Source organism: Opisthorchis viverrini, assembly GCF_000715545.1.
Source record: "Opisthorchis viverrini unplaced genomic scaffold opera_v5_279, whole genome shotgun sequence".
Classification (NCBI taxonomy): domain Eukaryota; kingdom Metazoa; phylum Platyhelminthes; class Trematoda; order Opisthorchiida; family Opisthorchiidae; genus Opisthorchis; species Opisthorchis viverrini.
Window position 1 is genome coordinate 542,676 of NW_008751940.1, and position 14,278 is coordinate 556,953.

The 14,278-nt window shown below is 44.2% G+C and overlaps 1 protein-coding gene across 1 annotated transcript in view; it reads right to left on the reverse strand.

Annotated features, from left to right (window-relative positions):
- T265_14874 (hypothetical protein) overlaps positions 1-14,278 on the reverse strand; it is a gene marked incomplete at both ends in the record, with an annotated part of 191,826 nt that overhangs the window by 127,331 nt on the left and 50,217 nt on the right. Inside the window, one exon of the mRNA XM_009175619.1 lies at positions 1,195-1,415. Coding sequence (XP_009173883.1) covers positions 1,195-1,415 — 221 coding nt within the window. The remainder of the gene's footprint in view (positions 1-1,194; positions 1,416-14,278) is intronic.

The following is a 14,278-nucleotide window of genomic DNA, read 5'->3' on the forward strand; positions in this document are numbered from 1 at the left end:
GAATCAATCCAAAAGTATTCACTGGCTTTGTGCTCAAAATATATATTGACACATTGTCGATACTATGGTGCTATGGTTTATCGTTTTGCACTTGTCGTATTGATGGGCTATATTTTAGGGTACAGAACAATCCGTTCCCAATTTTGTGTAGCGTCGAATACCAAAGGAAAGCAAGCACAAGAAAGGGCTTAGCCCTGGTTGATTTCAAAATTATTTATGCATTTGTGTGAATCAATCTGAATGCCTTGCGTCGCCTTTCATGAAATAATTTGCTCTGATTGGTGGAAACCGCTAGTTGTAGCGCAACACAACGCCAAAGGTGAATTACCCCGGCTAGGTTGACCTGGAAAATAAGTCTAATGTAGATTGTACAGGACTCATCAAAGCGCATGGTATGCACGCATCCAGTCACAATCTTCCGGCTGCCTTCCACCTTCAAGGAAAGCTGAGAGACCATGTTAATGGGCGTCTGATCGCCCACCTTGACAATTCCTTTGGACGCTCATTGCTTAGCTGTTGCTCCAACCTGGTGATATGCTCACGTGGTTCCTCTGTGTTTAGTGCTTACAGAGGTGGAGGCTCTCAAGGTTTGGGGTTTTTATCGTACGAGTCGATGAAGTCGCTCGTCCTTCACCATTTGTTTTGGAAAGGGGTTTTGGCTCCAATGAGTTTCGTGATATGAAACCTACTTGATCAGAATGACCATCTTCTGGCCGGTTGCTTGGTGTCTTCAAAGGTTTTAGCGTCTTCGAGTAGGAAACAATCCTGACCACGCGCATGATGCTTTAGATGAGGTAGTACATTACAAGGATAAAATATTCAAGTTCAGCAAACCATATCTAAACAGCATTATTGACTATGGCCAAATATCTTGTTTCCGCTTCACTGCTACGTAACACTGATTGTCGGCCTTAGAGTTGTGCGATGCTGTCATTTCGAATCCACAATCTGAAGATGTGGACCAAAGTGATGTCGAATGTAGTGAGAAAATTGGAGTGATCCGCAGACCCAAATCAAACTGTGCTTCGTTCTATGGTGCTCGAACAAGAGCCCCGAATTCGAGCCCAGGTGCTACAATGCCTAAACCATGCCGACCCTTGTGGCCATGTTTGTACCCAGGAATCTTACCATCATCTGTGAAAGTTTTTTAAGACAGGAACGTCTTTGCTATTTAGTAGGAAAGATGCCTGTTACCTTGCAACTCCCGGATTACTCGAAGAGAGCTGTAGTAGTTTGGAGAATGAATTATCTCGCGGAGGATGGCCATGGAAGAGCTCTCTCTGTCCCAATGACTCGAATACTTGACTCGCATAGCCTGTGGTTGTTCATAATGAACTACTCGTTTTCCGTAGCAAGAGCCTTCTGGCAGCATTTTATAGCTCCTGGCCTTCTGGTAGGTTTTCAGTAACCGCATCCTAAGGCATTAACATTTAGGTAAGAATTGATAACTGCTACATACCGATGCCGTCCAAGTCACAGTACCTGCCTTCATATAACAATGGTTACACTTGCCGGAAACGTATTCCACTTCATTACAAATTGAAACTAGGGTTGCAGTCTTTTAAACGATATGGAAGCCGACTATGGATAGTGACGTTTGAAGAACCACCTAAGGCTCTAACCTTGCCCATTGCATGCATGTTACACCATAAATTGAATGACTATGTTCTAGTATTCTTCTTAGCCAATTATTTCACCTTCCCTAACCACGGTAACCACAGTACACTTAAACCTTCTTACTATTCATTGTGATTGCCGACTTGAGTGCGTTGAGAAGACGCTTTGTATGAAGATAGCTTTATCTCGGGTTAGTTTAAGTTTAACACACCATTTGCAGCTTAAACCTAACCGTAACAATAAAAGCGTTTACACATTAAGTTAAGTCGCTGCTGAGAAATTGGACAGATTCTTCAATTTCCCCGTGGAAACTCGGGATCATTATCGTCATAGCGCTTTCATCACAATTTCATGCCACTGGTATGTGCCAAGCAGAAGTCTTGAAGGTTCTTAAATATACCACCGGAATGAGCAAGAATGGATGTCGTCCAGAACATGAGACCTTCCGGAACGCTACTGGGTACTCAAAGTATGCGGCACTATTTTTTAGTGTCTTTCCACGGAAATGCTTTTAGAGACTGAATACTCGAAGCCCGGTGAGGTTATCACCATGGCTCCAGCGTGCAAACAGATGGCGTGAAACTGAAAAATTTTGGCTACTTTCTGAAACCCTTCTCTTGCCATGCAACCGCAATTCCATTCACAAAAACACAATAAATTTCGTTTTTATCAATTTTTTGGCACTGAGGAAAGTGCACATGAACAGTTCACACAGCTTGACCCACCACAACAAATACCATCCTCAAGGTAAGCAGATAAAACACAACAAAGACAACAAAATTCTCATCTCTGAGTGTCTATCCATCCTCGAAGATTGCAAAAACGACACGAGAATATTTAGTAGCAGCCATTTGCTTGCTGTCTCACCTGTCTCAAAATCACTGGAAGTCTTCGCATTCGTACACCACCAACGGAACCACATTCATCATCCTAACGGGGAGGCGCAAAATCCAGAATTTGTTTGTGTCTGACCTTCCAAATTCTGACTCAGGGCCAGTAAATCAGTTCAACTTAAGAGTTCTGTTTCCTTCTACCCTATTTTGCCAGTATTAGGAGGTTTTCACCATTTTCCTGATTATTCTCCTTAGACACCCGTACCATGGCCAACCAGGCTGCGATTGTCTAATTTCAGGCATACAGTATAGTTCAAAATGCCGCATCTCTATGAGTTTGCAACCACCAACAGAAAATGCCGAAAACAGACACTGATGCCATTTAAATTGTTTGATTACTTTTGAAAATCCTCAGTATCCCCTAGCTAACGCGTCCCGATGCAAGTTAGTAGCCAGCAAACTAATATCTGTGAGCCAAAAAGTGCGGGGCACCTTAGTAAAAACATTTTATTCAAGCCTCAAAATCGTAAATGACTGTGGCCAGACGTACTAAAGCCGGTTTGCCGTCGTCACTACGAAATTGGATGGCTGCCTCCAATGGGACACCAAAATAGACATTCCTTGAGCGTACTGAATTAAAACACGCTAGAAGCCGACGTATATATTGACAAATCATGAATAATTGCCTCGCCACCGGTGTGGAGTTTTCCGCTACGACCAGTTGTGCTCTTGAGATGGAAGAAATGGAATGCGCGATCGTGCCGCACAGAGGTTTTGAAACTGTTGGCATGATAGATAACTGAGAATGTCGTTGTGTTAACATAAGTTGTGTCAGCATACGGATAGCCTGGTAGGGTAGATGCCGACTGAAACGATAAGGTTACTCAATATTTCAGCCAAATGAGGAAGACAAAAGCGGCAGTGGGCCGAGGCAAATAGTCTTTTTGTGTGCTTCGTGATTAGACATGGCGAACTTGGTTTGGATAACAAAAACTGTCTAAACTTTTGGGAAACAAAATTAGCAGTGTTTATATCTGGATATAATGATAGTTTTATCTTGCCTCTTAGGAAGATTGCTTATCCAGTCATTCATCGCTATGAAAATTTGAACATGGAGGTTAACGACACAACGGAAGGACTGTCAAAATCAAGGGGACTTGCCGAATGTCAGATGTTCGCAACGGATGTTTGAGTACCTGAGGAAATGTTCGACCGTCCAAGGTAGTAGTGCGCCTAGAAAATTCATAGTGGCGGAGACTAACTTGGGACAGCCGTTATTTTATATAAACTAAGTTTTTAACCGTTGACACAGCAAACACAAGGCGGAGATATGGTAAGAAAATTTTCAAGCTCAGAGGGCACACATTCATTAGGCAAATTTGTTCTCATTTCGGGCAGTAACTGCGTGGGATGAAATTCTCCCGGTGATTGTAAACGATCCTTCTAGAACCAAATTCAAAGCACTACTAGACATTCGTTTATTCGAATCCTTGGGCTGGAAGCATGAAGCGCGGTGCTACACCCTTTTTCCACTTGTGCCTTCCAGGTTAAAGACAGCCGCTACACGACAAGAACAAAACAACCCAGGAAACTTGGGCAAAAGCCTCGACCCCGTGTATCAAACTATGTGTCCGTGATTCGAAGAATTCCAAACATGGTCGTCATAAGGGTAGGTTTCCAGAGAGGAAAAATCTGCGCTCTGCACTGGTGTAATAAAAGAATTGCCTCCCAGCAAATAGAGCCAGGCACTGTAACTATAAAATTAAGTGTAATGACCGCATTAAAGTTTATATAGGACAGACGGCCAGGGCACTTCACCGCGGAAGCGTATATCTTAGTACAAAATTAAAGGGGCCACCCAGAAACACGGATCAATATTTAGCGTCACAGAAAGACTCGGCAATTGCAGGACACGCACTAGACACGGAACATAAAATTTTGAGGTTTTGAGGCGAAAAGCACTGTCCAAGTCACAAAGGCTGATGGCCGAGTCAATGCTAATAAAACAGAATGCGTGGGACTGCCAAAAGTGTGGAGAATGTTTCTTGATTGGTCGCGGTAGCACATGTTAGAACACGTGTTGTTGTGCGGTCATCAAAGGGGAAGGAGTTACGATATGAATCATATTTTATCTTGCATCAGCACCTTCCCAAATAAATTATCGCAGCACTGACAAGTCCACAGAGATCAGCGAAATCTCTCAGCGGCAATCTTGGTGAATCATCAATTGAAGCCCAGCATGGTGGAAGATAAAGCGGCTAAGCCCAATCAGAATTAATGTGAAACTTCCATAATCAGTCAAAGCAAGATTTTGGCAACCACACTAACCGACAAGAGCCAGTAATTGACGCACAAAACCTGCCTAGTGTGCTAATTTGAAGAGGTCTTACTGATTGGTTCTCGTATGTCTCAAAATCCGGCCAACATAGTGACCTGTTCACTTGGCCTGATGAAGGTTTTGTGTGAAAAGCGAAACACCGCCCGACTAAAAAGCTACCGGTTGTCTACCGAGCTCTTCTGCAACGAATCAATGCAGCAGCGCTGAAATTTACTCCAACTGATACGGCATCCTAAGAAAACACAAGGCACCAAATTGCGCTGTGCAACATTGTGTCTAAGGGGTGCCTTTAGAAGCATGGATGATGGTGATGGGACGTTTCAACTTAAAAATAGGTCGCACTGAGCAGGGGCAGATGTTTGCATATTGGAAGGAAGACAACACCATAAAATGTAACTATCATAGAGTGACAGCATTAAATAGCGAATCACAGTCTGAGGTTCCACAGGTCTTATGTTGCTTGTTATAGTTGTATATAATCAAACAAGCGGACCGACCCTTGCAGTAGTACCGCACACGGCGTTTATACGGTGAGACCGAAAATGTGTGGCTAGGATAATCTGGAAATACGTTAGATCTGTGAACAGACCAAGATGCAAGTGATAGGACGAGGATCCAGTGTGAACCCTTGATTACACCTGTGGAAATATCGCCTGGTGAGAGAACGTTCTACACTGCGCTGCCAACATCGATAGTTCCGTGATCTTCCTTTCAAAAAGATGAGACAAAATGCGAATGCTAAATGCTTCCATAACAGCTCCGTTAGTAAGGAGGCAGGTAGGCGGAAGGTGCAAACAGGATGTCGCCGTTTCGCATACGTGCTCAGGAAACATAACTAGAGCCGTTGGAGGCTAAGGGTCCATATGGTTAGGGCATACCCTGTGTAAATTCTGTTCAAATAGACGGACAAACTGCTTTTTGTGAGTCAAAATTTAGAGCAAACTGTGAACTTGTTGTGCAGTACAGATGCACGAAAACAGCCCGGGAACGGAGGATCGTCCTCTTATGACGGAGAATTTAAAATGGACGAAAGAAAACAGAAAAGCATAGGAGTAATTTGGATCGCTGGCCAAAGAGCTGCTATTCCTACTTACTGTTTTACGTATGAAAGCATGCAGCTAAGCTTCAAGTGTTACATTTTTGCGGGGAATAGGCGGTAGACTTAGCTCATGATTCAGATATTGTGGGCTATATCGTGCCAATCCTGATTTAATCCGATGGCTTGCTGATAAAAAACAACTTTGAGCATGACTGTTGTAGAGAAGAACAGTAGAACTGAGAATCAGTTGTTTTCCAGTTCGTACGGCGGCATCTGTGCCAACATTTCACTTATCTTGTAGGATTCAGTGAGAAAACTTTCGACCTGAGCCTCCATCTATGACCTGGGAATAACGCACCTTAAGGAGGATGACTGGGGCCCATCACTAATGGACCTGATGATCGTGCTCCCATCTAAACTGAATTCACGTTGCTCTAAAGGACTCGTAAGCTGCAAAGTGTCTCATTGTACGCAAAAGTTACTTGAAGAAGCTAGGGCGACACACTTAGCTCGATGACAAATGGGAGCAACCCGTCCTCCAAAAACGAAGTCTCAACACAATTTTAATAATGTCTTGAAAGAGCTACCCATAGCCACTGTAAAATAAAAAAAGGAATCGTTGAGTTTGGGGAGGCTTCCTACAGTTTTACAAAGCAGAGTCCGTGAGCGAACGGTGACTAAAAGCCCGCGGAGAACATTCTAATCTACTAGCGGTCTTTTTACCGGGGAAGGGGAACTAATAAGTGTTCTTATGCGGTAAGTGGCGCATCATTTAATGCTAAAACTTCTTAAGCATCCACAATCGCTAAATAGTTCTCCAAGGAGGCTGTTGTAATCTTTGTACGTGACTAGTTAGGCACAGAAATGTGTCAGATGTTCCGTGACCATTTCAATTCTATTCACCCGGTCAAGCACTGCGCGCCCTTAGTGTGTGGCTATCTTCCTCCTGGATGTTTCAGTTTATCGCCAAACTAAATGTGGCTGAAAACAGCGTAGGAACTGGAACCGCTGCACGTTTCCAAGTAATGTTTGCTTCATAGTAACGTTATCCAACGACACGGCGTCAAACAAACCGGAGAGTCAACTTATTTCTTCTACCCTTTTTCTAGCACTCGACTGATGCACTTTCTTGAGTTTTAAATGACGCCAATCACCCCAGTAAACAAGAGGGCCCAAACACCAAGCTGCTCAGGTCAAACGATGAGGAAGCTTCTTGGCTTTTGAAACCATCACTCATTGACGAAAAATGGGCTAAGCAGAGAGAGGTGATACAAGTTTGTCTTGGGCGCTACCGCTCCACGAATTTACCTTGACAACATGACAGAAATTATGGACAAGGCCGGGTAGCGGTGTGCTACTTTAACTTACAGGCGAAATTCGACTGTCATTAGTCGTCTTGCAGAGATAAAAATGGCATCGGAGACCAAACTCTGTATACCAATTACAACGTGGGTACATCTTTGGCAATAGCACTGAAAACGCACAGCTAAACACGGTTGTATGGACTACCCCACCAAGATTTAATAAGTCCCGTTTCATAACGATGCCCTAACGGCGTCCACGCTGCAGCTGGAATCTTATTCTTATATAGGAGAGCTCATCACTTGCTCCATTAGCTCTAATGGCGGCGACGAGATAGGGTGATTCAGTGATCGTATGCATCATTCGACGCAGCAAAATTAGATGTGTATAGAGGTAAACAGAAGTCACTCGAAAGATAAGGTGGTATAAACTTGAGTCATAGAATTAGATGGCATCATGTGTCCTAAAAATTCGCCCGTGTATATAGCAGCAACAAATATATATATTGGGTGGATTGGTACTTCGTGTCAAATCCGTTTATTTAGGGCAGTAAATCCTACCCTAATACCACTTCTGCTGTCAGGTAGTTGCACCCTGTAGCTTAATAGAAACAACAACCCTCCCGCATTTGACCGCAGTAGCAGTGTCACCAGCTTGAAGCTCTTTTCCAGTAAGCCAATTATCAGCTCAGATATTTTGGTTTGTAAACCGACTTATTTGTGATCTCAGAACGCTGGTACATATAAACAAGCTGCTACACACTCATTTTCAAAGCACCTTGTTATTTCAAGCCACCCTGCGGCTCCTTGTAAGCCTCTCATATAGGTTTGGGTCGCATCCAAATCGTCATTCGTACCAAAGTATTGGCACTCCATTTAATAATCACACCTTCAATATCCGATCAGATGAGCTTCTAAAGCAGCCACTCCCACCACGAGCTTACTGCTCCCGATAATAATGATGGTCCAGCTGGGGACCCCAAGGTTTATTTTATTTCGTCACCCTTTAACTCACATCCTAATAACTTGCGTCACTACCATTCCCGTACTCCAGTCTTCCTTCACTAAGTGCACATTGCCTACCCATTTACACCATACCCGACCGAAATTTCAGTCCACACACAAACCTAAACATCCACTGATCTTTCCCTTACTGTATCCGCCCCTTTACTCACAGACAATGCAAATGACTGCACGGTTGACAAAGCTGACATCAAACGCATGTTTCCACCAGATATTTTCTAGTCTAAGTTGTGCCTTCTGCAATGGAGAGAAGATAAATCCAAAACGGGGAACTTTTGTCAAACACTCGTCCCTCTGGTGTAAACTTGCCCTTGATGTGGCATATATCCAAGGAAATCTTCCTTGAATACTATACATCATTTATAACATCAAAAGTTGCTACCGGAGACCCACTGAATACACGCACGTTAACTCTGATGCAACCCGTTTTGCACAGCTTTCACGGTTTTATTTAGACTGTAACTGGGTAAATCGGAGGCTGACTTATCGACCAAACACCACCACTATGCACCTCATGTTTTTTCAGATTTATAATCCCTACATCAGTTGCGCTTATTTCGCCTATACACACCCCTCATATTCACATGTGCCCACAAATTCACATCACCTGAATAGCGGCTACAGTTTTGAAATCGGGCAGTGTTTACTCACTGCAGTGCTCAGAAATTGTGCCCACATGTGACGTCCTGTTGTGCCTAGTCGCAGTCTAACTCCACCCAAAGTACAGTGTAGCAGACCCTTTTGCCACTATTTCGGGTCCTGACTGCGGTCAAGGCTGTTCAGTTGCATCGGCTGAATGGCGGTGATGAAACACGACGTGTCCTTGCTAGACCCAAAAATGTTCCTGGTCTACGCTGGTCTCGATACGTCACTATTCATTGGTTTCATAGAGATTTAGTGTGTGCCTTTAAGGTTCGGCACTTCTGAAATATTATCGAAGATGGATAGGAATGCGCCTGATTACTACGATCATACGAAAGGTTGTTTCTTGAAAACCATAGAGAGTCCAAAGCACGTCATTTGGTAGCTGGAAAGACCATGCTGACCCCAACATTCTGTGTTATGTTGCCCAAAGGTGTTTGTTTAAGTGAGCCATGATTTAAGGTCACCAACCCCCGCCTTTTCGAGATTCGGGGGTATATTGCTTCGTCTAAATAGCAGAAATAAACCACGCTGTGCCATTGATGGTCTCAAGAGTTCACCTTCTCTATACTGGTCCTAATTTGTCGCGATTCTTTCGATAACCCTAATGTGATGAGCATGACTCAAATGACCTCAAATGATCTGCCCAAGACCTTCAAGTACGGGGCCGCCCACGAGCTTACGTACGACGTCTTGTTGACGAGGCCGCAACTGCCATGCCCAGTTTAATGAATTGCCCATAGTTCACACTGTTATTTCCTGGCCAAGCATGTTACATCCACCCTTACGACTGCCTCAGTCCGCAGAATTCGCGCCACAACTCCAGAAAACTAGACAACCTATTGTAACATCTACCAGTTCTGCGCAAAAAAAGTAATAATTCATCCCATAGCACCGTCAGTGACGCGTTATACCGGTAAAATGAAATTTCGCCGGACACTCGGTACTGAGTGGCCACCAGCCATAAAATAGGTTGGCAAACTTACTGTCTGCGACGAATCCGAATATCACTATTACCACAACTTTTCGAGTCTTCATTTTTGTGACTTATGAGGAGTTCACTAAAGGCTACGAAGTATTTTAATAATAAATATAACCTTATTTTGTTTAATGGGATGCCTCCTGCGACGATAAGATATTTTTAATATATTCCTCGCGGATAGCTGCCCCATTCTGAGTTTGAGCGAACAAACATAAAGTGGCTGCTGTTCGTGTACGCTTTTGAAGGATTTTGGAGTCCGTCATGGGGCTGTCTAGAAACCGAAGTATCTCAGTGCAGCAACGGTACTGTGATACCCAGTTTGATAGCACACCCGCAGTAGTTCACCTCCTACTTTTACCGCGCCCTCGCCCACTCGTTCCCATACTGGCAACAACAACCAGTCTTTATTTGTTACCAGCCACCACCGGGATGCGTTCATTGCAATCTATCGAACCTTCTGTCGGATGTGAAGATATTCCGTGAATTCACCATCCCCACTTACGCTTTCCGCGGCCCTAAGTCCAACAGCTCAAGGCCACGAAGCCCTTATGACGGTTTTGGGCTCAAGTTCAAATTGGCCAGCCATTTCGTGGCAGTTCTGCTGCCTCTCCCACTCGACCCTGCTCCAGCAGCAACACCGCACACTGTGATTCTGAGTTCCTTACTACCATTTGTCCGTACTGTATATTAGCCCCAATTCCGTATGTTGTTTAGAGGAAACTCAGCGAATGCCCTTGTTATGCTTTTTGTCACACCCTCACTCGTATTTTCTTCGCCCACCACTTTTAAATACTAACGATCAGATTTTGTGTCATTTGATATGCACTTCATTGGAGATAAAGAGCCCTTGTAATTTCGGATTCCTGCCCATTCCACCTCAGGTGTGATGAGGTCGACTTCTTAAATGACCACTGTTTACGTCACCGTCCCTTTTCCAGGAAATTCTCATTAATCACAGCCCCAATCGGTCCTGCTCTTATTCTGACTGTGACACTATGATCATGCCTGGCGGTATGCTACCCACTAGTTGGAAATAAATACTATTATTATTATCAAAACAGGAGGATAAACGTGAAGTTATAAAACCGTCTTTTCGCGGTATGGTTGGACAGCCACATCCACTGCCGTTTGGCTCGCAACCTGCTTCGGTACAGAATAGACGACAGTCCTTGCCAAAGAAATGCAGAAAATATGCCGTGAGTTTCTTATCACCATTTCAGAATTTTGTGAGACACCATATGTCGAACCGTTCCAAATAATCTACGTCGCCCAGTTGAATTAACATCCAATGGTTCCATTTCGGCAGGCATGATGAATTGTTTCAATCGCGACGCCAAAATGTGAGAATTAAGTTCCGGACGTATGTCGGAATAACCAGATGAAATAGAAATCCAGAATTCAGCGCAGCATAACAAGTAGCACGTATGTATTCGAACTGGCATATATGTACAGCATATGGAATATTAAAACAAGAGAATAATGAAATGAGCTACGAATAGAGTATCAATCATGTTCATCACAATAAACCAACCTCTCGACAAAATTCTCTACTGCCTTCACAGGCAGTTTAAGCTGGACCAAAGAAGCGCCTAAAAAATACACATTCCGCGCCCAAAGCGTAGCCCCGGTAGGCTTAACAGCATATCTGAGCAGAAACTGTAATCCTATGCTGAGATTTTGGGCTGCCGAATAATTATCGCTTAATACTAAGATTCTATATAGATGTTTTACTGCTTCCAACTATGTTTCCTAGGGAATTTTAGCGGGCGCGGAACATTGAAATTCAAATCTCAGAGAATCAACTTTGGGGCGCTCAGTCTTCGCACAATAGAGTTGAATTTTTGTAATTTATGACGTGTTTCTGATGGATTAAAAGGACGGGTAATTCCGTCCAGAGCACGAGTTCAATCTTTTGAGCTCCATCTAGACATCTCTGGGTCTCAGCAATGCCAGAAAATTATTCCACCATACTTTTCGCAGAGATATGATCGCTTTAGTGGACAATGAAATTTGGTGAGCTGCGGAAGTATGAACGTAGGTCAGGATGGCCTTTGGTTTGAGTACAGACGTAACAAAATGCAACATTTTGGTGCGAAATGTTTTATTCCACTCGTAAAGGCTTTACAGCTAACAGCATTGTGGAGACAGTCAGCCCCGTGGTGTTGCAATGGGATGTTGGTCAACGTACTTCTGTTCTGTGTCGGTCTCCATTACCATTTATCAACCCTCCTCGCAGGGCCACTCCTCATGGTCCCGGCCGACCACCCTCCCTATGCTCTCAAGTTCATACCCACTAATTGCAGACGACTTGAAATCGTGATGTACAACGTCGCTGCACTTCGACTGTATATGGGCGCTGCAGAGCGGTGCCATCTGTATTAGCACCCCTCTATGACTAACGAAAAATGTATCCATATGCCACTCGGAGGGACTCGTTAAACGATTTTGTCATGTTTGGTGGGAATGGTGGGAAGCTATGACTTCTGTAACCATACGCACCCAAAAGGTCTTGGAAAACAGCTGGTTACAGAGACGCTCTGGGTTTGATTCAGAATTTGCTGGTCTCCTTATATTTCAACCTCGATGCGTCATCCGAGTCAATCCTGTGTTCGACGAAGTCACCGATATCTCTCCCAGTCGCCTGACATCCTTTTGGAGCTAGGAATTTTAAATGTGCCTTACGGAGTCATGACCTCTCCTGATGGTCTGACTTTTAATGCACGGAACAGGTACACCACATTGGATTAAGTGTTATCAGCACTGCAGGAGAGTCGGCGCTAGACACGCTTTCAGAGCCTTACTGCCATGCCACCAGGAGGAAACACAGGGACTGGGATTCTGCCAGGTTGCCCAAGCCTAGACAGGGTAAGTCGAGAGGCAGAGGTCGGATTCTTACCATGGGTTACCCGATCAGTAAATTCGCGTTCTAACCAACGAGCCACCTCCCCCCACATCCACTATTTGAAAATCCAAAAAGTGGCCTTTATGGCTCACTCGGAAAACGGCATACTGCCATCGCCAGCGAGCCTTCCACGATTATTTGGAGCGAACTTTGATATCCAGTTAGCCTGTCGCCGCTTGCATCCCATTGGGTTCGATCGGCGGTATTTTGAGGGGTCAGAAGGAGTGCTGAAACGAATGCTGTTGGGGAATTTTACAAAGATGGCATTGACTGGGTTGATTATTGTGTCACTTCCTGGTATCTTGACCAACGAAAACTACGTATAATATGCTTCCCCTTTTTGTAGGATCTACACTTTGATGCAGACGTCATACCTATACCAGTAGCTTAGCGCAAAAAGCTGTTCTTCCGCAACAATCGTTGACCAAAACAAACTGTCAATGAATGATTCCCGGATTTCAGACAGTGAGGGCTCCATCGGACGACTTTTGGTCTTCCACAATCTGTCAGAAAGGTCAGATTTCTGAAAATAACCCCAGAACGCCTGTAGCCTACTGAGACCCTAAAGCGCTACCGAAATCTCCACAGGAAAACAAACAAACATCCGGACCAGTCAGTCGCTTAGTCAATTCAGCACAAGCCGATGAGTGTTCAGGCACGCCACAGTAGCGCGATCGGTGTTGGTGGGTGTTCACCAAATGCCTATAGGACAGTCTGGATCAATGTCAGCAGCAACTATATTCAACCACTAAATCTCGTTCTAGACACAAAGTCAGTCAACTCGATCGCTAACAGCATCACGGAGTCTCCTTATGACCCTAATGATGGCCTAACTTTCGATTTGTGGTTCAGGCGTTACGATGTTTTTAAAGTCGGGCTGGAGCACAAAGTGATGCCTTGAGAGTATGGTCAATGCTCAAAAAGCTCAGTATAACGGAATATATGGTATTCCAACTCCATTCTACCGAAAATCACGCGAGATCTCAGTTGTGACGAAACTTTTAGCAATTTTCAGTAAGCGTTCCTCTTTGTTCACCATGTGCTACCACTGTGCGAAACCTACAAAAGAGGAATCCGAAGAGTATATCACTTATACCGGGAGAGTCAACTTTGAGTGCGAAAAATTTAAGATATCTGCCCTGACCGAAGACCAGTTCAAGTGTCTTATTTCCCTATGTGGTCCTCAGTCGCATTCATACAGTGATATCAGAGAGAGATCTATTGAACAAGATTGAACAAACTCCCCAGAAAAAGCTGCAGTGTCATTGCCCCTTGAATCTTAAACACGACACAGCCATGTTGGAGAAGTCCTTATCCACACCTGCTTTCAACATTTCCAAGACGACATCGACGCAACTTTTCAAACGTCATGATAAGCCGACACTTTTCGTGGCGCAGGCGGAAACCTTTGTTCTGAATACGTTGAAATACCATATCGATTAGTGTGCGCAGTTCGTCCCACCTGAAAAATCGATCACCTCTGTCGTATGGATGCCCGGTAGTTTGGTTTCATTGTGGCAGCTGGAATGCCCTCAGTAGTGGCCAAGTTGCATGAAGTCGGAAGCATACTTGTGTTAAAGCAGAGGGTATTGCACCATCAC